The 24763-nt window shown below is 41.5% G+C and overlaps 2 protein-coding genes across 2 annotated transcripts; both read right to left on the bottom strand.

Annotated features, from left to right (window-relative positions):
• Nucleotides 1-13044: 13044 nt before the first annotated feature.
• On the bottom strand, nucleotides 13045-15201 carry ascl1b (achaete-scute family bHLH transcription factor 1b). The gene is made up of 2 exons (XM_055209285.2): nucleotides 13662-15201; nucleotides 13045-13559 (listed from the first exon to the last, which is right to left on the bottom strand). Exon 1 carries the CDS (start codon nucleotides 14245-14247, stop codon nucleotides 13666-13668), a length of 582 nt encoding a protein of 193 aa, XP_055065260.2. The 5' UTR covers nucleotides 14248-15201; the 3' UTR covers nucleotides 13045-13559; nucleotides 13662-13665.
• Nucleotides 15202-15311: 110 nt separating this feature from the next.
• Nucleotides 15312-23061, bottom strand: LOC129447455 (malignant fibrous histiocytoma-amplified sequence 1). Its single transcript, XM_055209217.2, has 10 exons — nucleotides 22909-23061; nucleotides 21754-22618; nucleotides 18518-18815; nucleotides 18253-18439; nucleotides 17977-18161; nucleotides 17376-17869; nucleotides 17067-17218; nucleotides 16035-16221; nucleotides 15828-15895; nucleotides 15312-15744 (listed from the first exon to the last, which is right to left on the bottom strand). Exons 1-10 carry the CDS (start codon nucleotides 22922-22924, stop codon nucleotides 15695-15697), a joined length of 2502 nt encoding a protein of 833 aa, XP_055065192.2. The 5' UTR covers nucleotides 22925-23061; the 3' UTR covers nucleotides 15312-15694.
• Nucleotides 23062-24763: the final 1702 nt, after the last annotated feature.

Below are 24763 nucleotides of genomic sequence, written 5' to 3'. Positions count from 1 at the left end.
GTTTTTCAACTTCTTAAGGTACCCGACACTGCTGTGGAAGAAAATTACAATGAAATAAAAATACACAGTCTATTTTGCAAATGTGACATTCTCATTTGCAGCAACAAATGAAACTTGCAAAATAATTTGTGTTTATATTATTTTCAACCAATAAACATTTGCCTCATATAAAACAGCATTAGATTTCAAAAGCAAACAGACCGATAGTTTAAACTCAAGTATTTGCATAACAGTAGACTCGGCTTCAAGAGAGGTGGGGACTCCCCGAATTTCACTTCAGTCTGCAGAAATCTAATTGAGCAAGTGAAATATGCATCAGGAAAAGAGAGAAAGAATGGGCACTAAAAGAAAAGCTAACCCCGAAACAGTGCTCTGTTGACCTTGAAAACAGGATGGAGGAAAATATATGTGATGCATTTAAGCGAGCATTAACATCAACCAGCTTAACTAATGAATAGTGACTCTGTTGAAAAATGGCATATTTGTTTTAGAACTGGTACCTTTTTCGGGGACAGAGGGAACGTCCCAAACCAGCAATCTTATTCAATGTCTAGAGCAGAAGAGAGCTGTGAATAGAATTAGAGAAAATCTGCATAGTACAAGAGCTATCCGACAAAGACTTAATGGTACGTTTGGCTCTTTTGAAGAGGCAGCGACAACCCAAAACCTTTGGTCCTCGGACCCCTTCGACAAACCCCAGCCCCCCTCGTGAACCCATTCAGAGTCCCCTCCACCATAACCCCCCCATTCCTTTCCTCCACTCACAGAGGGCGGTTAGGGAAGGCTAGAAGATGAGTATTGATATAATGAGTGAAAGAGAAAGCGTACAAAAACACTGCATAAAGCGTAGATGTGATTAGAGCCTGAATTCCATTATGGCTTTCTGTGATGATGGACAAATACACCAAATAAGAAAAGCATGGGGTGAGGCATCGGGCGTACAAAAGCTCCTCACAGAGATGCATTTGAATTTTCAAAAGCGAATAGATCTGCATGGTTAAATATTTAAAAATACACTAAACCGTACACCGACATTGCAAAGCAAATAAGCGTGTAGAGAGAGGTAAACTTTGGTATGCATGCAAGTTCCTATTGTCTTGAGGAATGAGAAGAAATGCAAAACGAGAGGCAAAAATACTCGGATTAGCAGATATGTGTGTGTCGTGCTTCATTTACATGTAAACAGCACGTACTTCACGTAATTGCATTAGGAGGTTTGACAATGAGTTTGTTTAGGGGGTGTCATCAAATGTAAATAATTTTCTTTAGGAAGAAAGAGTGGAATTTACACTAGTTGGTGAGGTGCACTGGTTTTTAAATGGACCAATGTAAACACATTGTATTTGCAATGGTTATAGTGCACTGCCTGAGTCCTGACTGATAATCAGCTAAGCAGATTGGTTTGGTCAATCATGACCAGTTTCTCGAGAAAGACACAATAAGATGGATCATGGAAATTATCTCGAAGTTCAGATATAACATTTTGGTTGAACTAGATGTAATTTTTAATCCCAGGAAGAGCCCAAGATGACTCTTCCACTACTGGAAAACTTTTATAGTTTACACACTGTAATCATTTGTTGGATTTCTTGTGACAAAAATACGCCTGAAAGGGGCAAAGCTTACACAGCTCCAATATTTGAAAAGAACATTTTACAACAAATCCTTTCATAGTCGTGACTTCCAGCATCTGCTCAGTTATTGACATAAAAGTGTTTGGAGCATGTATCTTATCATCAGGTCTTGATAAATGAGTTTAGATCTCACATCCATGCCTTTTCCTTGGTCATAGTGTCACACTAAGTATACAGATTGTTAATCAGAGAGTGATAAGGAGAGACGAGCACACCAGGCAAATTATTAAACATGGATATTATAGAGTTCATGTACTCATGCACCCAAAACTGACATGATGGCAAATATCTGACACGAAGAGATGCTGGTCTTGTGCAGATGTATACTGATATATGGAGTGGACTAACCTTATTTTGAGGCATTAGGGTACCACAGTCATCCATCTTTTAAAGCTTATCAGGAGAAGAACCTTATCATTATGTGTCAGCTAGTGAAGCAGGGTGGCCTGGAGGGAAAACTGCAGAATGGCATATAATGGGCAGGCCTATGGCATGGATGGAATCTGGTGTGACACTTAAGCTTTTGCATGACCTTTTGCAGAGGGTCATCTGTGTGTGCTGTCACTCTGTGTTGCCCTCAAACTAACTGTACCTGTGGTCAAAAGAACTGGAGTAGATTTAAGGTAACTGAATATAAGAGACAAACACAGAAAATGTGTCATTAAGTGGCACAATTTTATCAAATTACATGTGATGGTAAAAATCATGTTTGTGTTTAGCGTACTTTGTGGAGCAAAGGTTTGCATCCTGGAGTACCTATAGAGTAGTATTACATCTTTTATATCTCTGAAGAGTCTTTAGTTTAATCAGTTTTTTAAAAGAAAGATTAGCTTTACCAAATTTTAACATACAAAAAAATGAAGATGGAGGAGTTACTATCACTGGAGGAGCGAGTACGAGTCATGCAACACTATACAACACTGTTTAACTTATGATTCACTACATGTTCGTGTCATTTATATAATATTCACGCGCCTATTTCCAACATAAGACAGAAATCTTACTTACCGTATTCAACTGATGACCCGGTTGGGACTTTTCAATGAAATCCAGCACATCCAACACACACGCAAAACTCCGCTGCTACCCCGATAAACAAACTATATCCATTGTTTCCATAAGGCTGGCTTTCTTCTCCTTACATCCAAAAACACACTTCTTCTTTCATGGCATTGTTGAGTTTTGAGATTAAACATTGTCGCGTGATGTGATGTTTGTAAGTTCTAGCGTCTCCTGCTGATTGTCGGGTGGGTGGGGTTTTTTCCCGGGGGATGTGCCCATAAAAAGAAGTGATACGTATAAAAAACCCTGAAAAGTCAGCTGAACCCATATTTAAAAAAACTTTCTGAAACTTGTACAAACCCTGGCGAAGTGCATTCGGCACAGAAATACTCTATAACACGCCCAACTCATTTTTTGACACTTTGCCTACGTTTAGCAAGAGGAAACAACTCTATAACTGTGTTAATAAGTCAGAATGCATGAAATACCATTGAACCACCCCTTTAATACAACATGATCTCACGGCAAGTTGTGTTATAGTCTGAAAAATTTTGATTCATTTATTCATGTCCATGGCACGAAATTAAGCTTTTTATGTCATTCAGCACAAATTTCTACAAATAGTTTTTCGTGTCCGTGGCACGACTTTCTTGTTCGTGTCATTTTATGTATTGTTCGTGTCATCCCCCCCCCCCCCCTATTTTTAAATCATTGTCGCTTGGGGTTGGGGTTAGATTTGGGTTTTGGGTTAGGATGTAATTTTATCTGTTGGATTCTACATGTTTTTCTTCCGCTTTTAAAACTATTCTCGCCTGGAGTTGAGGTTTGGCTTAGGATGTCTAAAAATGTAACAGAAAGTGATTTTAACCCCAAGCGACATTGGTAAGAAAATAGGAAAAACAACGAGAGAACAATACATAAAATGAAACGAAAAAAAAAGTAGTGCCCCGGACACGAAAAAATATCCATAGAAAACAGTGCAAGTGACATGAAAAAGACAAGACGAAAAGCTAAATTTCGTGCTATGAACACAAATAAATGAATCAAATTTTTTATGACTATAATACGACTTTCCATGAGATCAGTTTTGTTATAAGCACCCGCTTTCTAAAATGTATTGGACTATCTTTACATTCTTAAAATAAAGGTGCTTCACAATGCCATAGATTAGACTTTTTTGGATGCAGGGTTCCAAAAAGGACATTTAACATCCAACACCCTTTGAACTTTGTACTTAAAGAGTGCATATTAGTACCTCACAGCTACCATGTCACGGCCTGTCAAGAACCACAAAAGTCAAGGATCCCAATGCAGAGGGTTTTTAATGAATGAGTCAGTGGGTATGTATAATCAAACAAACAATGTCTTCATGTAATAGTGTGTGTGTGTATATGTAAATGCAAAAGTCTCAGAGTGGGAAACACTGATGGACATCCACTTGATGAAATCCTCACAGGGCACAGAGAAGGAATCCTGGTGGGAGAGAGAGAGAGAGGCAGTCAGATCTTCAGCAGAATCCTAGCTGGACAGCGCACTGCAGTGGTCCGATGAAAGCGCAGAATTACGCGCCCGAAAGCGCACTGCGGCTGGACAGCGCAAGGTGTGTAGCAGCGCTCGGAGAAACCACAGACTGAGAGTCCTTAGCTGGATGAAAGTGACACTCCAATAGGGAAAGACTGACGGTAGGGCAGGGAAATCTATGAGGCAAGGCAGCAGAGAGCTCGGTGATTAATTCAATACGAGAAACAGATAACAGACTTAGACAAGACTAGAACTAGACTAGCTAGCGGGCAGGCACATACGAAGACGAACTTGCAATGAACAAAGGAAACGAGGGGAATTTAAATCAAACCGGATTGGACAATAATGAGAATCAGGTGCGGGTCGCAGGTGAGAGAAGTCAGAGGTAATGAGATCACCAGGTGGAAGGCGCGCACGTGTGGAGCTGTCAAAACAAAAACACAAAACATAGTGAAACAAAGACAAAGCAGCCAATAAGACCGAAATCATAACAGGACTCCCCCCCCACGACCGCCACCGGGCGGTCCATGAGGAGGCTCACCCCGTCGCCGGCGGAGATCCTCTATCAGCCCAGGGTCCAGAATGTCCCGGGCCGGTACCCAACACCTCTCCTCCGGACCATATCCTTCCCAGTCTACGAGATATTGAAATCCCCTACCCCGGCGACGCACATCCAGTAAAGATTTAACTGAATACACAGGGGCACCATCTATAAGCTGAGGGGTGGGAGGGGTGGGGGCAGAGGGAACAGGATTAAGGTGGGAAAAATACACAGGCTTCAGTTTAGACACATGAAAAACTGGGTGAACCCGACCGAGTGCTGGGGGCAATCTGAGCCTGACCGTCACGGGATTAATAACCTTAATAATGCTGTATGGCCCAAGGAATCGTGGAGCCAGCTTGCGAGAAGGCTCACGGAGAGGTAAATCCTTGGACGAAAGCCATACTTTCTGCCCACAGATAAAGCGGGGCGCGGTTCTACGGTGACGATCGGCCGCGGCTTTGGTTCGTCTGGAAACCTGACGTAATGTAAATCTAGCTTTTCTCCAGGTGCGTTTGCAACGACGGACAAAAGCAAGAGCAGACGGAACCACCGCATCAGGTTCTTGTGACGGGAATAAAGGGGGCTGAAACCCCATGGACGCCTCAAATGGGGACATGTTAAGGGAAGAAACAGGGAGAGAATTATGGGCGTATTCAACCCAGGGTAACTGTTGGCACCAGGAGCTCGGATATTGTGATGTCAGACAGCGGAGAGCTCTACCTAAATCTTGGTTAGCCCGTTCACATTGCCCGTTGGTCTGAGGATGATACCCTGAAGACAAGCTAGCTGTGGAGCCTATTTGTCTACAAAATTCCTGCCAGAAACGAGAAATAAACTGAGGACCCCTATCTGAAACAACGTCTGTGGGCAGACCATGTAAGCGAAAGACGTGTTCGATCATTACTTGGGCAGTTTCCTTGGCAGTGGGTAATTTGGGCAAAGGGACAAAATGAACCGCCTTGGAGAAGCGGTCCACAATGGTCAAAACAACAGTGTTTCCCTTAGAACTAGGCAAATTGGTTACAAAATCAATGGCGATATGTGACCAAGGACGAGAGGGGATGGGTAACGGTTTAAGCAGACCAATAGGGGCTTGATGAGAGGCCTTATTGCGGGCACAAACCTGACAGGCTAACACAAACTGTCTGACATCGGGACCCATAGAGGGCCACCAAAAACGCTGACGTACGGTAGTCAACGTTCTCCGAACCCCCGGATGGCAAACAAACTTGGACTCGTGACCCCACCGGATGACCTCGGAGCGAAGCGCATTCGGTACCCACAATCGACCCGCTGGGCACCCCTCTGGCACTTCCCCCTCCCGGCCGGCCCGTCTCACCCGTTGTTCTATTCCCCAGCGCAGGGCACCCACCACCCGCCCCTCAGGGAGGATGGTTTCGTCCCCATCAGAACCGGGATTTTCGAACAAACGGGAGAGAGCGTCGGGCTTGGTATTCTTAGAACCGGGCCGGTACGAGAGGGTGAAGTTAAATCTGTCAAAGAAGAGTGCCCAACGAGCCTGACGAGAAGATAACCTCCTGGCTGAACGGATGTATTCGAGATTTTTATGATCCGTCCAGACCAGGAAGGGCTCCGAGGTCCCCTCCAACCAGTGACGCCACTCACCCAAAGCTAGTCTGACCGCCAGCAGCTCCCGATTACCTATGTCATAATTTCGCTCTGCTGGGTTTAACCGATGGGAGAAAAAGGCACAGGGATGCACCTTGCCATCCTTAGCAGACCGCTGAGACAAAACGGCGCCTACCCCGACATCCGAAGCATCCACCTCCACAATAAATTGAGCAGCCGGATCTGGAATAGAGAGAACAGGAGCAGAGATAAACCGGGACTTTAAATTATCAAAGGCCTCCTGAGCACTAGAATTCCAGACAAACCTCTCCTTAGTGGAAGTGAGAGCAGTAAGAGGCTGAGCAACCTGACCATAATTTCTGATAAATCGCCGGTAAAAATTGGCGAAGCCCAGAAATCTTAATAAATCCTTACGGGACTCGGGGACTGGCCATTCGGCAACCGCTTTGATCTTGGCTGGGTCGGGACGGATCTCACCTGGGGCAACAACAAAACCCAAGAACGAAACTGACTTACGATGGAATTCGCGCTTCTCCGCCTTAACAAACAACTTATTCTCTAACAACCGGCGTAAGACTCGGCGGACATGCTGAGTGTGTTCCTGCATAGAGGGGGAAAAGATGAGAATATCATCTATGTACACAAAGACAAATTTGTTAATCATGTCTCTCAGCACATCATTCACCAGAGTTTGGAAGACTGAGGGAGCGTTACAAAGCCCGAAAGGCAGAACGCAGTACTCAAAGTGTCCAGTAGGGGTATTAAATGCTGTCTTCCACTCATCTCCCTCTCTTATACGCACCAGGTGATAGGCATTGCGTAAATCTAGCTTAGTAAAGACCTGCGCCCCCTGCAAAAGCTCAAACGCAGTAGACATTAAAGGAAGGGGGTACCTATTCTTAACAGTAATGTCATTCAAACCCCTATAATCAATACAAGGACGCAGGGAGCCGTCCTTCTTTTCAACAAAGAAAAACCCCGCCCCTGCGGGCGAGGTGGAGGGACGGATGAGACCGGCACGCAGAGCATCATTAATATACTGGTCCATAGCCTCTCTCTCAGGACTCGACAACGAATAAAGTCTACCTTTAGGCGGAGAAGTGCCGGGGAGGAGATCAATAGCGCAATCATATGGCCGGTGAGGAGGAAGGGAGGTGGCCCGGGCTTTACTAAACACCTGAGCGATATCCGCATACTCCGCCGGGACCCCGGTCAAATCGACTGCCGGAACCTGAGGGAGAGAAAGAACAGAACCAGAAACAGCAGAACCAAGACATGACACATGACAAGACTGAGACCAAGACAAGATAACACTATGCTGCCAATCAACGTGAGGGTTGTGTTGCACTAACCATCCATGCCCTAAAACAATAGGAGATAAAGATGCATGAAGGATATGCAACACAATCTCCTCACGATGATTACCAGACACAGAGAGACTCACAGGAGAAGTGCAGTGTGTAATCCGCGCCATCTGCTGCCCCTTAAGGGACCAGACATTCAAAGGGGATTGGAGAGGGACAACCGGGATACCCCAGGCGCGAACCAGCGCTTCATCAATGAAGTTGCCCTCCGCGCCAGAATCGAGAAGGGCAGTGGACGGATGATCACGCCCAGCGAAGGACACAATGACGGGGAGTTGGGTACAGGAAACAGGGGAGAGTTTTGAAGAAGTGCCCACCAGGACTCCCGTACTCACTGATGGGCAGCGGCTTTTAACGGGCAGACCCTAGCAAAATGCCCGGACTTCCCGCAATACAAGCACAGGGCCTTCTGTATACGCCTCTCTCTCTCTCTCTGAGACAGGCGCAAACGCCCCAGCTGCATGGGTTCCGGCTCGACTGACGGCAGAGGTGAGGAAGAGGAAGTGGTGTTCTCCTCCGTAAACACTCGCTGACGAATGGAGCGTCGCTGATCGCGAAGCAGTCTCCTGGCCTCGATCCGGAGAGCCAGATCTATGATGGCATCTAGTGACGGGGGAAGGTCTTGAAGAGCGATCTCGTCCTGAAGATCATTGGACAACCCCTCTACAAACTGGGCTCGAAGGGCCGCCTCATTCCAGTGACAGGCAGCCGCTAAGGTCTTGAACTCTATGGCATATTCTGTAACTGTGAGTCTGCCCTGAACAAGATGTGCCAAACGAGCTGCAGCGGCGTCCCCACGCACCGACCGGTCAAAGAGTTTCTCCATCTCCTCCCTAAACTCGTCAAAAGACCGACAGCAAGGGTCATTGGCATTCCACACGGCCGTAGCCCACTCGCGCGCTTTGCCAACAAGAAGGGTAATCACATACGCAACCCGAGTGCGTTCAGAGGCATAGCGGCGGGGCTGGAGGGCAAAAACTAGCGAGCATTGTGAGAGGAAAGCCCGGCAGGAGGCGGGATCGCCATTATATGGAGGTGGGGGTGAAACGTGAGGTTCCGTCTGCGACGGCTGACTAGGCTGGGTGGCATGATGACTGACCTGGTCAAGTCGAGCGGAAAGGTCGTTCAAACGAGCAGATAAGCCCTCAACCTCTTGAGAAGTAGTGGTGAGTCGAGTCGAGTGTTGTCCTAGCCATGAACCCTGCTGGGCGAGCGCCGTCCGAAGAGAATCAACCTCCGCGGGATCCATTGTGGCAAGTTCGTCCTGTCACGGCCTGTCAAGAACCACAAAAGTCAAGGATCCCAATGCAGAGGGTTTTTAATGAATGAGTCAGTGGGGTATGTATAATCAAACAAACAATGTCTTCATGTAATAGTGTGTGTGTGTATATGTAAATGCAAAAGTCTCAGAGTGGGAAACACTGATGGACATCCACTTGATGAAATCCTCACAGGGCACAGAGAAGGAATCCTGGTGGGAGAGAGAGAGAGAGGCAGTCAGATCTTCAGCAGAATCCTAGCTGGACAGCGCACTGCAGTGGTCCGATGAAAGCGCAGAATTACGCGCCCGAAAGCGCACTGCGGCTGGACAGCGCAAGGTGTGTAGCAGCGCTCGGAGAAACCACAGACTGAGAGTCCTTAGCTGGATGAAAGTGACACTCCAATAGGGAAAGACTGACGGTAGGGCAGGGAAATCTATGAGGCAAGGCAGCAGAGAGCTCGGTGATTAATTCAATACGAGAAACAGATAACAGACTTAGACAAGACTAGAACTAGACTAGCTAGCGGGCAGGCACATACGAAGACGAACTTGCAATGAACAAAGGAAACGAGGGGAATTTAAATCAAACCGGATTGGACAATAATGAGAATCAGGTGCGGGTCGCAGGTGAGAGAAGTCAGAGGTAATGAGATCACCAGGTGGAAGGCGCGCACGTGTGGAGCTGTCAAAACAAAAACACAAAACATAGTGAAACAAAGACAAAGCAGCCAATAAGACCGAAATCATAACATACCAAATGTATACATAAATGGTATTAGGACCTTTTTAAAAGGTACCATCCAGTAACAGCTTAGTGGTGTTGTATTATATAAGTATAGAAATAATTAACCTCCAAATGTGTTATTTAATGATACAGCACAATTTGATAATTTATAGCAAATTATTTCTGACTCCCTATGCATTGCAGATCACCTGGGGTCCCCGGACCCCACTTTGAGAACCCCTGTCCTACAGAAAATGTAAGCACTGTACTGTAAGTTGCTTTGGGGTGTCTGGCAAATACATTCATGTAAAAGTAAATATAGATAAAATCGCATAAATCAATAGAGCATATCCAGCATTATGGATGTGACATTTTCAGGCAAAACTTTTAATAAGCTCTTCAGAGAAAGTATTTTTACCAATTACAAATTATTCCCAACCTACTGAATCTGTTTATATTTTTCTAAACCCCTGATGACAGAGTCCAGACATCAGAAAAATATCTATGCTTAATTTTAATTTTATTAGATAAGGGCAATATCCTTGTATTATGGATGTGACAAAAAATGAGACAACATACTTTGTAATTCTGTGAATTTAAATGGTAAATGGGACTTAAAAATGAACGAGGAAGGGATTTAAAAGAACAAATAATATTAATTTATGTGCACATTTAGGAGGAAAAACAAATGTGATAAATATCTGCATTTATGCATTTGGCAGACTCTTTTACACTATTAGAAAAGATTTACACATCTTTGTGCATTAAGCTTTTTACACATTACAGGTATGTGTAATTTGAACACATTATGTGTCATTTTGTGTTGATTTTGTGTTAAAATATAACACAAGTTGTGTTAAAAGTAACACAGAATGTGTTGTTTCAATAATATCAGATGGATTCTGGGACAATGCATTTATTGTGTTGTCCCAGAATCAAAACTAATGTGTTGTTTTTAACACATTTGTTATAAGAGTGTATCCAAAGCAACTTAAGAGTACATTTTACTTCCTGGGAATCGAACACATGACCTATTGCGCTGCTATCACAGCGCTGTATTATTTCTAGTTCAGAAATATCTCTCAGTCATTCATATCTTTCACATTCCCCTTTTGGACCTTTCAAAATAATGCTTTTGCCCTAATTTTTTTAAAGTTTTATTAAACCACTTGACAGCCAAGCATCACTAAAGGCAGTGGACAGTTCAAAATGAAGCCAAACGATGAGGTCACAACCACCCATTTCAATTACAATCATCGTAAGACAACACAGCTGATCAGTAGGAAACAAACACGGGAACACAAACATCTAATCTGCTATCGCACCCAGCCTGCGTCCCAGTTGATCATTTAGATTACATTGGGAGGCCTGAATAAATCCAGAAAGCCACCCACAAAGCAGGCCTCTATCAGACCAGCTTCTCAAACAAGCAGAAGCCATGGAGATATGAGACACCTTACAACAATGGAAGTGTGGCTGAGAGATAGGAACTTGAGGAACATATTTGCTTACAAGGCCCCTGGCCAGCACCACCACACAGCCGGTCCACACTGGCCACACACACGTTTGCAAATTCACAGCTTGTTTAATAATCAGGAGTACAGGAATAATCTTATCTGTCTTATCTTCTGTTTTTAAACATCAATAATACAATTGTTTCCAACGTAATGAAAACGTCAACTTAAACCACACATACTTTTTGAAATGTCAGAGACCGGGGCAGTACAGTGCCGAGAGCACGGCTTGTTTTGGGTTTGTGTGATGAAGTTTGGGGGGGGGTGTAGGTTTGGTCCTCAGCCGAGACGGATGACTATTGTGTGTGCATGAAGGAGTGTGTGCGGAGGGTGCAGGGCAATTTAAGACAGTGTTTAGCATGCAGAGCCAGACAGAGTAAATCAACCTGACTGCACACAATTATGAGCCGAGCGAGAAAGAGGGGGAAAGAAAAGAGAAAAGACAATTTTTATAAGATTAAAGGAAACGCAGAAAATAATTCAATGTGAGGCGTTTAATCAAATCAACCAACCTCAGTGTTAGACTCTGCTGTAATAAAAAAATTGAGACTGTTGTATAACAAACATCTTTTACAAATAACATCAGCCTTTACTGATACCTTGTTTATTAAAAGCAATTTATCAGCAACTATCTGACATTTCGCAACTATCAGGTGCATGTGTGTTGAAAAAATGCAGGGAGGAAAGAACAACTACAACAAAAACTGAAAGAGATGGAGTTTGGATAGAAAAAAACCAGAGCGAAGATTAAAATTTTGTCTGAATGAGGCCCACACGCTGCCCCCTTTATTTGTCACTGGACCTAAATCAGCCTTTTGTGTGAGGAGGCTCTGTAAAGTAGGCACTCATTCTGCTGGATTTTTATTGATGGGTAAATTTATGAATTTACTCTTTCACATATTAAAAGGACCTCCTGCTATAAATGCTGTAAATAGGCTGTACAGACTGAAGTTAGACATCACAATGCCACTTGTACACTGAAGCAACATCAAAGTAACCAAGACATCCAATCAGATTTATGTTGAAGGCACTATGTGATGAATATGGTGTAGCCCTCACACAAAAGTGCTTTTGTGTCACTTAAATCAGAGGCCATTCAAAATCAGCACGGGTCTGTCTGATTGGATGATGGCGAAAGGCCTTACAGCGCATCCAAACTTCACACGCACAATAGCGAATGCAAATTTTCATGCACTTAGAACCGTAGTGGTTGGTTGGCTCACAGTTGAAGCACTTTGAAGGATGTAATTTGTAGCGATAGCTTTTAGCATGCTTTCCTGTGTAGTATTGAATGTTTTTTTTTTTCAAAAGTCTGTTGATAACACAATGGCTTATAAGATTCTGGTCTGTATATAAGAGAAAAGCAGACGAGTGGGTTACCGGTATGAAATTTTACCTGAGGCCCATTTGGATGTCTTCCAAAGCATTTAGTTTATAACCATTAATCTTCTACTGACTTGTAATTCACCGCCTCTATAGGTTGGGACGGACACATTGGTTACACCACATGGGTTATAAATTGCTTTGCACTTAAACTTTTATTTTTTTTGCTTAAATATTAACTGTTCACATACTGTATCCCAAGGTTGTTCATCCCCTCTACAGCTGGCTGTCACTCTCCTGTGCGGTTATAAATGGCTCCCATTAATTAAACCACCACATTGACACAACTCAAAAGCCCCAAGCTCCTTCTTTTATGATGTCAAACAATTGACACCAAGATAAATTATATTTAGTGATGGCCATTGTGGGGGTTAAATCAGTGTACAGTGAAAATAATTGCTTATGATGTAGTTCTGTGCAATATTTGTGTAACCGAAAGACTTATGGACCTGCACTGTACCACGATAAAACATAAAGACATACACAAATAAGTTATATGAATAAATAAAATATTTATTTTACATAAAATAGGGTTTCTCTTAATAAAAAATTGCATATACACAAGTTTGTATAAAAACACACAAGTGCACACTTTGATACAAAAGTTATTCAACCAGTACAAAATCACTGCCGCACATCTAGCACAAAAATATTAAGACATACAATTTGCCTGTGAGCTGCCTAGTGTAACGTTAGTTTATTCCCTAACAAACTCCATACATGGGACTATTTTCCTCACTACAACTGCCCATTCAATCACGCTTACAAATTATTGCATTAACAGAATATGTTGAATGCATATTTGATGACTGAGACAGGGTGAACAAACACAAGTCCGTAGATATCCGGGCAGTTATCACATGTTGCAAGTGTTGCATATGTGTGGACGAGCACACTACTGGAAAAGGTCATCTGTGTGGCCAGTGCTTCATCCAAAACCTCGGTTCCTTCGTGCGCACCAGTGCGCATCACTGTCCATGTGCTGTCCTTTCAGCACCAATGTATACCAGTCAATGAAACACCTGCAGAAGTAACAATGACAGTCGTGAGTAATGCGTAAAATGTGAGTAATCTCAATCTCAAGTCGTGCTGAATAAATCTGATGATTTTATAACAGTTCATACCTGGTTAATATCTGTCGAACCATGTGGTGAAGTCGAGCAGCTCTTGCTCTTCTGAGCTGAGATGCTCGTAACTGCCTTCATCAGAGGAGTAAGTTGAATGAGGAGACCCCGGGCCCGCTGAGTACGCATTGGATGCGGATGGAGACGGGACGCCGCACTGAAACACAGCCGACACAGCGTCGTGCTCGTCCAGAAGCTGCTGGAGCGCGCGGATGTACTCCACCGCTGAGCGCAGCGTCTCCACTTTGCTCATCTTTTTGTTCGCCGCTCCGTTGGGCACGTGCTGGCGAAGCGTCTGGAAGCCCATGTTGACTTGCTTGACTCGGTTTCTTTCGCGTTCATTTCGCCTGGCCACAGCAACGGGCTGCTGCTGAGGAATTGAATAGCTGAGTCCATTAAAGGTCAGTCTCCTCTTGCATCTAAGCAGTTCGGGACTGCTTGAGCGCTGTCTCTTCAGCACTTTGGGTTCTGCGCGTGGAGAGCAACGCTCCCTGTCCTGTTTCTGATGGGATGTAAAGTTCTCCGAAAACTGATGATAAAATGACTCCTGGGTCAGTTGGGTTGTCGCGATGACAGCTGTCTCCATCTCTAAAATGCGTAAAAATGAAATAACCAGATGAGGTGGTGCGCAATGGTAAAGCAGTGGGTAATTTGAGAGTAAAGCTCCGCTCTCGTGCCTTTCGCGTGGCTCCAACAAGCGTATCGTAGTATGTTGATATCACCTGTTCGGTTACTGATTTGGGGGTGAAGGAACTTGCTCGGCCTTTTCTACACGTGCACCGCACCTCCACCCCCATTCGGGCCGCACGCTCCCGGAGGAAAACCCCGCCCCCTGCATGAATCCCCTGCTCGGGCTTCGCGCGCCGGGCGCGTGGCTTTGACGAACTCTAAAAAGAAACTATTCTGTGCGCGCACTGCGCCACGCGTGCCTGTGTATGTGAAATAATGGTGAGTGCACATTTATGTTTCGTGTTAAGGAACGTAAATCTTCGTTAATATTTATATGGTATTAACTGTAAAACTCAAAGTGTTCTCAAATAGAAAGATGCACTGTCATCTGATGCAGTTATTAAACGTCTGCCAAATACTGGGGTAATAGTTCACTGTAGTCATCCCCAACTAACAAAGCATGTTTTGTTAAAGTAAACAGTTTTACTAACAATAATTCATATTGTGAAGGCATGTGCTTGCTATTTACTTACTAAATATTAACCGGATGGCATTAAAGACTGTATATTTTATCAAGGAAAATTGTATAAAAGCTCTCACTGGGATGATACAGTACCATTTATAAAGGTCCCAATACAGTATGTAAGATTTGGGTACAGAGATGTAGGCCTATACATTTGGTACCAATGTACCTCTGAGTTACTAATATTTACTCTTTAGGTACAAAGTTTACCTTAATTTCGGAGAGTGTAGATGTACATTTATAGACAACAAAGATCTATTTTGAAATCTATTTTAACCAAAATATTAATGCGGTCATAACAAGGATCATAAAAGCATTGATGATAAACATGATCAAACATGAACCTATTCAAGTTTTATATTAAATCATTAATTTGCTGTGATTTATTGTAAAAGTTTAATATTATATAGGATATTTTTGATAAATAAAAAAGATTGGGAAAATGACAATGGGCCATGCACACTGGTATCTGGATAGCTTTACTGAGACAATTTTTATATAACCAAGAGTTCAACAGCATGTAGCTTCATAAAAGCCTTTAAAACGATATGTGAAGTGTAATAAATAAACATCACCACCTAGCGGCTAAAATATGTACCAACCAGACATCGGTACAACTGAGCAATTTTCATTATCCCACAAACACCCCCCAAATTTTTATACTGTTCCTCCATTGTAGACCACATTACAGTGCAAATAAATGACATACATTAACTACAATTTAGGATACTTATATAACAGCATTTCAACATTTTTAACTTATATCATCGACACATTACAATATTATAGTGTCTATACAGACAAACATGAAGTGAATCAAAATCTTTTTATGTTTTGATGTTCATTCAAAGTCGGAGTCGCCATTTGTTCTCTTTTCAGTGACTTCAGGGGCTGCAGGAAATTAAATTGTAAATTATAAAAGGCAGAAACATAAGTATGCATTGTTGTATTGCATTGTAAATAAATGCATTTACTTCTAGGGAACAGCAACTCCGTATTTCTACGGTGTCCATTACGGCAAGTCTGTTTCTTCTCTAGTCCCCTATAAGGCAAAACAGTATTCAGGTACATTAGTTTGTATAATTATTTTATTTTAATATGGATACATACCATGTAAGCATAAGTGCTATAGAGGTCTCTGTTATGAACACATGAAATGCAGAATTCAAATGACAACTTACTCATTATATTTGTTTGTACCAGATTCATCTAACCATTCATTCCAGTCATTCCATTCAAAGAAGTCTTCACAGCTAGGATCCCTACAGGGACTGTGGACTTTCAGGCACAGCCCTTGCCACTGTTCAGTGAGCTTGTCCAGTCGTTGCATGATCCGTCTTATCACATCCCATAATTTCTGAATTTCTTCTGAAGTTGGAACAACAATAGGAAATGAATAAAGAGATTCAATTTCACAATGAGACGCTAATAAAACACTACAAAATCCTAGTGCTGTTTTCCAATAATAACAACAGAAGCACAACTTATTTTATTATTTTTAGTGTACTGTATAAGCAACTATACTTGTGCATCGTTGATGTAAAAATCCAGCTTAAGGTGTTTTGTAATTCACTGTTTTCTACATAAAATCATCCTGCAAAAATAATTCTTTAAAAAAATATATAACATTAACTGAGTGTAAAGTGGAACAGTGGCGGCTCGTGACTGCTCATCCGATGTGTTCAGAGTGTCATGTGTGTTGCTTGTGTTTTCAAAATATGCGTTTGTTGCATCATGTGAACCATGTGCATCATGTTTTTTTGTCAAAATAAGTTTATGATAAAAGAGACGCTCACGTTCACAAAATACACGCAAGACACTCCTTTAACAGTAAACTCTGATTATGCATGAGATTATGCGAGTATCTGGGAAACGCGAGCTTCTCTTTTATTATAAACCCATTAGAAGCCTCAGCAGAAGGCACTAATTTTGACAAGAGATGGGATGCACATAGGTTCACTCGACGCGCCGAACACATATTTTAAAATTACGAACCACACACATGACGGGCTACATACATGTTGTGACGAAAAAAGTCACAGGCTGCCACTGAAGTGGAATCAAACTTTGATGCTCATAATCTCATTATTTGGTTATACGATTTTAGCATGGATTTTATAAGCAGGGTCACATTTTTTAGGAATTGCTATTTGTTTCAATTTTTGTAAACATACGATTCTAAGATGTACTGCCATAAGAAAAGCAAGACTTACTGTCAATATCTTTGCCACGTATCTCAATGAACTGATCAGACGATTCATCGCGATGTTCTCTGAGCAGAGCACGTTTATTGCCAGAGGTAAGCAAACACTGGTCTTTTCCCATCCAGTATGGAGAAAACCATGAACATAACCTGATGACAAGTCTGTAAAGCGAACTTAAGTGTTACATTTCGTAGACTTCAAAGTCAATGCCCTAAATATTACTTTTCATTTCATGCAAATCAATCAGATACAGTATGTGAGTTATAGGCCTGTGTCCATATTATAAAATATAATTAAAGAGACAAGGCTTATATTCACCTGTGGAAGAAACCATCTGGTATTTCAGGTAGGAAGTAAACATGGATGTTGAGGTCCTCTGCACTGTCTGTTCCCCACATTTTTTCTACCTGCCTATTGTCTGTCAGGTAACTTGGAAACAAACAAGCTTCTGGCTCATATATAATGGGATTTGAGGCCACCCATTGTTTCTTTGGTTCAAATTCATTGGCATTTGGATTGAGTATACAGCTATTTCTGGATGACAAACAAACATCGAAGTGTTCCAATAGCAAAAGGACATGTCCTGTTGTCTTTTTGCATCCAACCACATCCTTAATCAGTTCTTTATCACTAATGCCTAACTTCTGAATCTCAGTGCGCACCAGGATCCTAATAGCCACTTTGCTTAAAGTTGCTCGGTCTTTATAGTCCTTGATCCATCTTTCCTTGTATTTCTGAAGTGCATTTTCTGACTTCAGCATTGCAGGGGAAATACCATCTAGTTCCTTGTCCAGATCATGTCTCACAATTGCCTATGAGAGAATTAAGAGATAAGATGATTTTACATGTGTAATCATTTAATTATAAATGTACTAAAGGTTTTAGAGGTCATTCTGTAATTGCATTGTACTGTACGAACCTTGAACAACGTGATGAGGAAGGATGGTTTTACAAACAAACAATCTTTCAGTTCTGTGATTTCTCTGTACCACATAATGACCCCGATCCGGTGAAGATACTGAAGGATTAACTTTAGTTTGTCATTGTTCAATGTTTCATGTCTGTTCTTTAGTTCATCCAGTAGGCCCTCTTGAGTCACAATACCTATTAATAGGTGCAAATATCAAATGTATTAAACAACTCACGGTACACATTACCTTTTATAACTTAAAAGGAAATACATAAATATACAGACCATGCTCGGGAATGTCACCATTTTTAAGAAATTCTTGAATGTCATTTTCCACCTCATGGTAGCATCTTGGTAATGTCTGTTCCATATTAGGGAATGTATCTTTGTTCAAGACTTTTTCTCGGATGTGAGCATGCAACTTGTCAATGTCCTCAGGTTTTGTGCAATCTATCGGTACAAGGTCAAGAACCTGATAACAAATGGAGATAAGTGAGCATGCAGTCATAGACGCATGTTTTATATAACAGTTATGGCAAAACCAGATTACCTTTAGTTTGTACTCGGTCAGTCTTTCGATCTGGTTAATCTGGTCAGAGTACAGTGATGGGTTTTCCATATTCTGGAGGTTCTCTCTCTGTTGATCTAAATTAGACTTGTGCATTTCAAGCATTTTAGTCACATTCTCCTCGATCTCTTTTTTCTTTTCTTTAACTTCAGTTTCATCTGTGCACTGGTCAACATGTGTTCCTACAAGCAGGACCACTGACTCTGGTATCTTAAGCTGAATGTTTTTGATCCAAAAGCCTACTTTTTCATTGAAAGACTTGGAATTCTCAATTTGGTAACTGTAACAATGTACAAATATCAGCATTAAATATAACAAAACGAAAATGTGTGATCTTTTTCAGGTTTTATTGCCTGTTTATTTGTTTTTCAGGCAGAGAATCGAAAATATAAAGTTTGAATGATAATCCCTATGAGGCGGTTTACTGGATATGTCTTATCCTAGACTTTGTTATATTAGGACATTTAAGCAGTTTTACAAGCATGGCTTACAAAAAACATTATAGGTGGGCATCTTGAGACAAAACAATGGCATTGATATGTTGAGATCAGGGCTTTGAACCAGAAATTTCCTCAATTGGTTCGTTCCGAACAGAAACAGTATTTTAACGTTTACGGTTTTCGGTTCAACCCTTAAATTGACGTTCCTGAAATGGTTAGAACAAAAAATAAAGTTCCCGAACCGGTTAATAACGTTCCATGTCAGCTGTGGGACATACAAATAAGTAGGCTGATCATTAGGATATTAAACTTAAGTTATTAGCCTACATAATTTTCCTTAAGTCTCTATCTTGTCATCAAAACATTAAAAAAGGCTATATTATGTAAGCGGCATAAGGGGGCGTGCACACCAAAGCTTTCACGCCCGCGGCCAGCGCATGTTTTCAATTGTTTCCAATGAAAGCTCAGCGTTTTTCAAATAAGCCAGCAGCTAGTGGTTTTCTTCCGCGCTGAAAACTGTGTTTTTTTCACACTCAGCGCTGAGCACCGAGAGTTGAAAAATATTCAACTTTGAGTGAAAAGCTCCACTCGTCAATGTCAGTTCTCACACGGCCATCCAATCATAGTGGAGGAGGGGCGGGACATTACTACAGCAACCAACTGGCTCATAGCTGAAGTATCAAAGCCACCAAAGCGCTCAGCTGAAGAAAGCTGGCACTAGGGATGGGCAATATAAACGATATGCAATATAAACGATACAAAATTGGCATACGATAGAGATTTTAAATTTATTGCACTATTGCGATAATGCGTGTTGATGGCGCAATCTACCCGCAAACTTTAGAGCCACGAGCTGCAGCCGAATAAACATGGAGCCGTCCAACAAGGAGCAGGGGTGTCCAATACGGCAAGCGGAGCTCGTGAAAAAGACTGATGCAACATCTATTATTTGGATTTAAGCCGTCCAACAAGGAGCAGGGGTGTCCAATACGGCAATGTTGGTAGATTGCACATAAGTTACCTGCTGCTCCAATACATATCGCTATCGCAAGAGGTTGCAATGCATAACGCAATATGGATTTTAGGCCATATCGCCCATCCCTAGCTGGCACTCAGCTGAAAAAACAGCTGGCATTCGGCGTTATCCAGGTGCTTTCAGCCACGTTTAACAGTTTTGGTGTGCACAACCCCTAACTGTAAATCTGACATGCCTACATTTGTTTCAGCATTATACATGAATTTAAGACAAGGACAATTTCTGCCATGTCATTTATTGAAAAAGAATACTGTGCTATTTCGAGATCATTTTGTTTGTATGTGTCTTGTCAAAAACAGAAAGATTGTTTGGTTGCTTTTTGAAACACGTCTCTCCGTGTATGCACTTTTGAGTGCACTTAAACACGCGGACACAAACAGACGGAGGACGAGTTCCAAACGGGGCTTCGGAAGAAGATGCAGCATAAACAGTCGCTCCACATAAAGTGAAAATGATGTTGTTTAATCGCCAAATGTATTTTAATGGACTACAGTATGAGACACAGTAGCGCATCTCTCTCTCAAGTTTATACATTAAGAGTTCTGATGTTTGAAGGGCATAGGGATAATCACGTTTGATTGGAGTTGGACTAGACACATTCAACCACATGTGCTTCTGTGCGTACAGAAAATTGCTTACTTTAGCGCCTTTTGCGGTTAAATTGTTTAAAATCACTTAAGTGTTAACATTTGCAAGCCTTTGAAACACATGCAAATGATCAACTTTCACCCTATTTTAATTTGCGTATTAATCCGCGAATCGCATGCGAGAAACAAACATCTTATGATTGAGCATTAGAGACTTGGGCTTGAGTAGGCTACTTGCTGGTGGCAAGCTTTTAATTTCTCTGAGTCAACGACGACCGGAAGTAAACTTCAGCGAGTCATATTGCACAGAAATCTTGTCCAAGAATGAAAAAAAATAATTACCATTATTTTAAATAAACGTTTCTGTTCCGGAACATATATATTTTGAAAGTTTCTTGTTTCGTTTCTGTTCCTTGCAATACATCCAAAGTTTTTGGTTTTCGTTCCGTGAACCGGTTCAAAGCCTTAGTTGAGATATGTCAGTGCAAGATGTTTTAAATTAAGCCAGCTTAAACATGCATTTAAGTCTGGGACTAGCCACATGGGGCATTTTCCCGGACAGGGATTAGACTAGTCCCAGACTAAAATAAATATAAAAGCTGTCCAAACTGAAAACAACTTGCACTACCATATCTTAAGATACATCAGTGCCCTTTGTTTTGCATCAAAATACACAGAAGTAATGTTTTTAGTAAGGCATGCTTGGTAAAACTGTATTTCCTAATTAAACTAAGAGCTAGTCCTGGTTTAAGATAATCCCTGTCCGAGAAACCACCCCTAAATGTCCGTAAATAACAAAGGCCTACTGTAGTCCTGGCTTAATCTAAACCCTGTCTGGGAAGGCGCCCCTATATGTTTTAAGAAATCACTTGTGTCGATATATTTTTAAACCTCTTTTTTAGTCTAGTGGAGGGGTCTTCAACCTTTTTGTGAGCAAGGGCTACCACAATGGATAAAACAATCTGGAGGGCTACTTTTTTTAGTGTATTCAAAGCTTGATCTCATTTTATTTTACTTGTTATTTATTGTTAAAAAAGTTCATACATAAAAGAAGCCAAGCTAATATTAAACATGTTAGAGACCACTGATCATTCAACAAAAAACATCCCTGATATTCAACTGCCTTTAAAAAAAATGCAAGCATTCACTACATACCTGGCAAGATCGATGGTGAGTATGACAAACGCTTGAGCTGTTATGAATACATGATGGGTGATGTAGTATTCTTCTTGTCCCGCAAAGTCCCAAAAAAAGAACCGAACACCATCACTGTCAACTTCACTTATTTCAATCCCTACAGTACGATCAGCCTCAGCCACATTTACTGGATGTCCGTGCTTTAGGCTGCGGCACAGAGTGGATTTTCCTGCCATGGTGTTCCCCAGAAACATGGTCTTTACAGTGTAAACACTTGGGGAGTTGGCATCTAGCATTGAAAAGTAACTCTGGATATCTTTCAATCCCCCAGCACAGACCTCCTCAGGGGGTTTTCTGAGAGGGTTGCCATTAGCTTTGAACTGAGCCAAGCTGTTGTTTTCAAAGAGCGAACACGGTAGCTCTGTTAACCGGTTCCTCTCGACATAGAGCTCTCTTAATAAATTAAGTCCCACGAGGGGTTCCAGATCTGTCAGGCAATTGTTAGACAGGTTAAGGTAGTAGAGATTTCGGCACTTGTTGATGTCTTGAGGTAGTTTTACAAGCCGATTAGTGCTCAATTTCAGAAACTGAAGTTTCTGAAGAGATGGGAGAACGTTTTCTGGAATGGTTTTTATATTGTTTTGATTCAAGTAAAGTCTCTCCAAGTGGCGTAACTCCGTAATGTCCATTGGAAATTCAGTAATCTCATTTCTAGACAAGATGAGTTCGGTCAGGTTTGACAGGCAAGAGATACCAGTGACATGTTTGAGCCTGTTTCGTTGTAGATCCACCTTAGGTACATCTTGACCCCTTTGGAGTAGCTCAATAGGAAGTGTTTTGAGTTTCTTTCCAGCATAATCTTTTTCCCTTTTGCTGTTTCTATCTGTGGGAACATTATTTTAATGTAAAGGTTTTTTTTCAAGATGAACAGGATATATTTAATTTAAATCTCTAAAATAGGCTACACGCACTGTCTTGACACAGTTTTAACCATTTAACAGATTGATAAGAAATGCAAAAGATAACTAGAACCACAACCAGGTGTTTTCATGCTATCAACAACGAGTCAAAGCTCGTTGAGAGTGTCACTTATTTTAGCATTCAATATATTGATATATAACAAATCCTGAAAAACCTGGCATTCCTTTAAGAACATAAAGAGTAAAAACATACCATTTAAATGTGACATGTTGAAAAGTAGCTGCTACGTAGACTTTGTTCCCACTTTCTGTGACAAGTAGGTACTTCCTTATGTGTCATCAAGACAGATGGAAACAATTGTTTAAGAGCAGCAAGCTTAGCTTTACTTTCATTTTCTGGAAACTGAAGCCAGTATCCCTTTTAGTTTCTGTCACGTGACTCATTCTAAAATAATGTGCCACTGCCATCGTGTGGCCAAAATGCAACATTTGCACCTTTGCCAATTGCAAGAATACAAATAAAGTTCCCGGCGGCGGAGTAATACCGTACCTCACAGCACATCTAATACAAGTCAATGGAGTTGGACAAAAACTATAAAACCTGTTGGAAAGCATCTTTTGCAGCGATTTTTGTGTGAGCATATCACTGAACACCCCTGACCAGGTGGGAGGTGATAGAACACCCAAAAATTCTCGGGCCAGCATCATATGTCCAAATTTCAGTCAAAACCGTTCTATTTCATCATAAACAATCTGAAAACTAGGGCTTTAAGTGTAAAATACCGAATTTGTGCTTTAATAATTTTAAGTCATCTTGAGGACCTTGGAAATCTGCCCCCTGGTTGGGAAACACTGCCTAATCCCTTCTAAGGGTTTATCCTCCAAAGTGAAAGTGAAACATTTATGCCCATAAGGAGGCGCCATCGCCACAAACAATAATCTGTGCAAAGAATTATGGGTGCACATGTCTATTAGCTTAACCCTTGTAACTTCGTCATCCAAAAAGGGCCCTTATATGTGAAGTAAAGGGAAGTAGAGGGCTGTAGTCCAAACTGGTCGTTCGCTGTAGGCTTTGAAAGGGGAATTCTGTTAAAGAAAATATATACCCTGGCAGTAAACTTTGAGCTTTATCATTTTGCAGATATTATTTATTCTCTAACAGCAACAATACACACTAACTAAAGTTTGAAAAATGGGATCAGGAAGAAAGTGACCTTTAAATAAACTTATGCTGGGTTTTTTCAATGCAATGCTTGGTTGTTTAAACTCATTGACTTAACAACAAGCATATGCTTATTCACTTTATAACTCAACATGTGTTCTGTCCAATATTTACCCAACATTGGATTAAAAATAATCCAGCAGAATTTATAGTGTTAATAATACCTCATAAAACTTCTCAAGATACTTCTCTAAACAATGCAGGGTTATTTTTAACACAGCGTTTGGTCAAAAAGGGACGAGTCCAGCAGCTGGGTTGTAATTAACCAAAAAAAATATATATTTGACCCAACAATGGTTTAAAACAACCCAGCATTTTGGGTTGAAACAACCCAGCATTGGTTAAATTACAACCCAGCGGACTGGGCTCATCCCCTTTTGACCCAAATAGCCCAAAATGTTTTTAGTTGTAGGCTACATGCTGCCTGCTAACCCCAGTTTTTCAAGTAACCCGATACAAGTAATTAATATCATTTAATGAAATAATACTTCCTAAATCATGCATGTTCTTCAGTATACCATGCGAGTGCAGCACAAGTTAAAAAGGGTGGTGCTAAAAGCATAATACGCGTAATGATACAACAGATCCAGTAAAGGTGCCTGCTGAAATGTTGGATTAGGCCTAATTACAGGTATGATAAAATTTTTAGCTTGTTTAAATGATCAGTCCCGGGGGTCCCCTCAAAATCCGGGGCCCCAGGCAATTGCCTGCCACATTGCTATGGGTATTGCTTTGGGTAGGCCTATTTAAATAATATTCAGATTATGTTATTGTACCTTAGGCATGCAATTTTTCATTCTTGTGGGAGCAGACTTTTGTAAAAATTCTTCTTACTCAGGAAAAAAGTTACCGAAATTTGGAGATTGGAACTGCCATGCATGAGTGA

This window comes from Misgurnus anguillicaudatus, chromosome 21, assembly GCF_027580225.2.
Source record: "Misgurnus anguillicaudatus chromosome 21, ASM2758022v2, whole genome shotgun sequence".
Classification (NCBI taxonomy): Eukaryota; Metazoa; Chordata; class Actinopteri; order Cypriniformes; family Cobitidae; genus Misgurnus; species Misgurnus anguillicaudatus.
The sequence above is the reverse complement of the archived record's forward strand: the minus strand, read 5'-3'. Positions and strand labels throughout refer to the sequence as shown.

Bases quoted from the DNA above. Each gene is read 5' to 3' on its own strand.
- ascl1b (XM_055209285.2), bottom strand. From the start codon at position 14,247: ATGGAGACAGCTGTCATCGCGACAACCCAACTGACCCAGGAGTCATTT.
- LOC129447455 (XM_055209217.2), bottom strand. The intron at 16,222-17,066 runs GTAAGTCTTGCT...TTCCAACTTCAG, and splicing joins ACGTGGCAAAGATATTGACA to AAGAAATTCAGAAATTATGG. The intron at 15,745-15,827 runs GTAAATGCATTT...AATTTCCTGCAG, and splicing joins GGAGTTGCTGTTCCCTAGAA to CCCCTGAAGTCACTGAAAAG.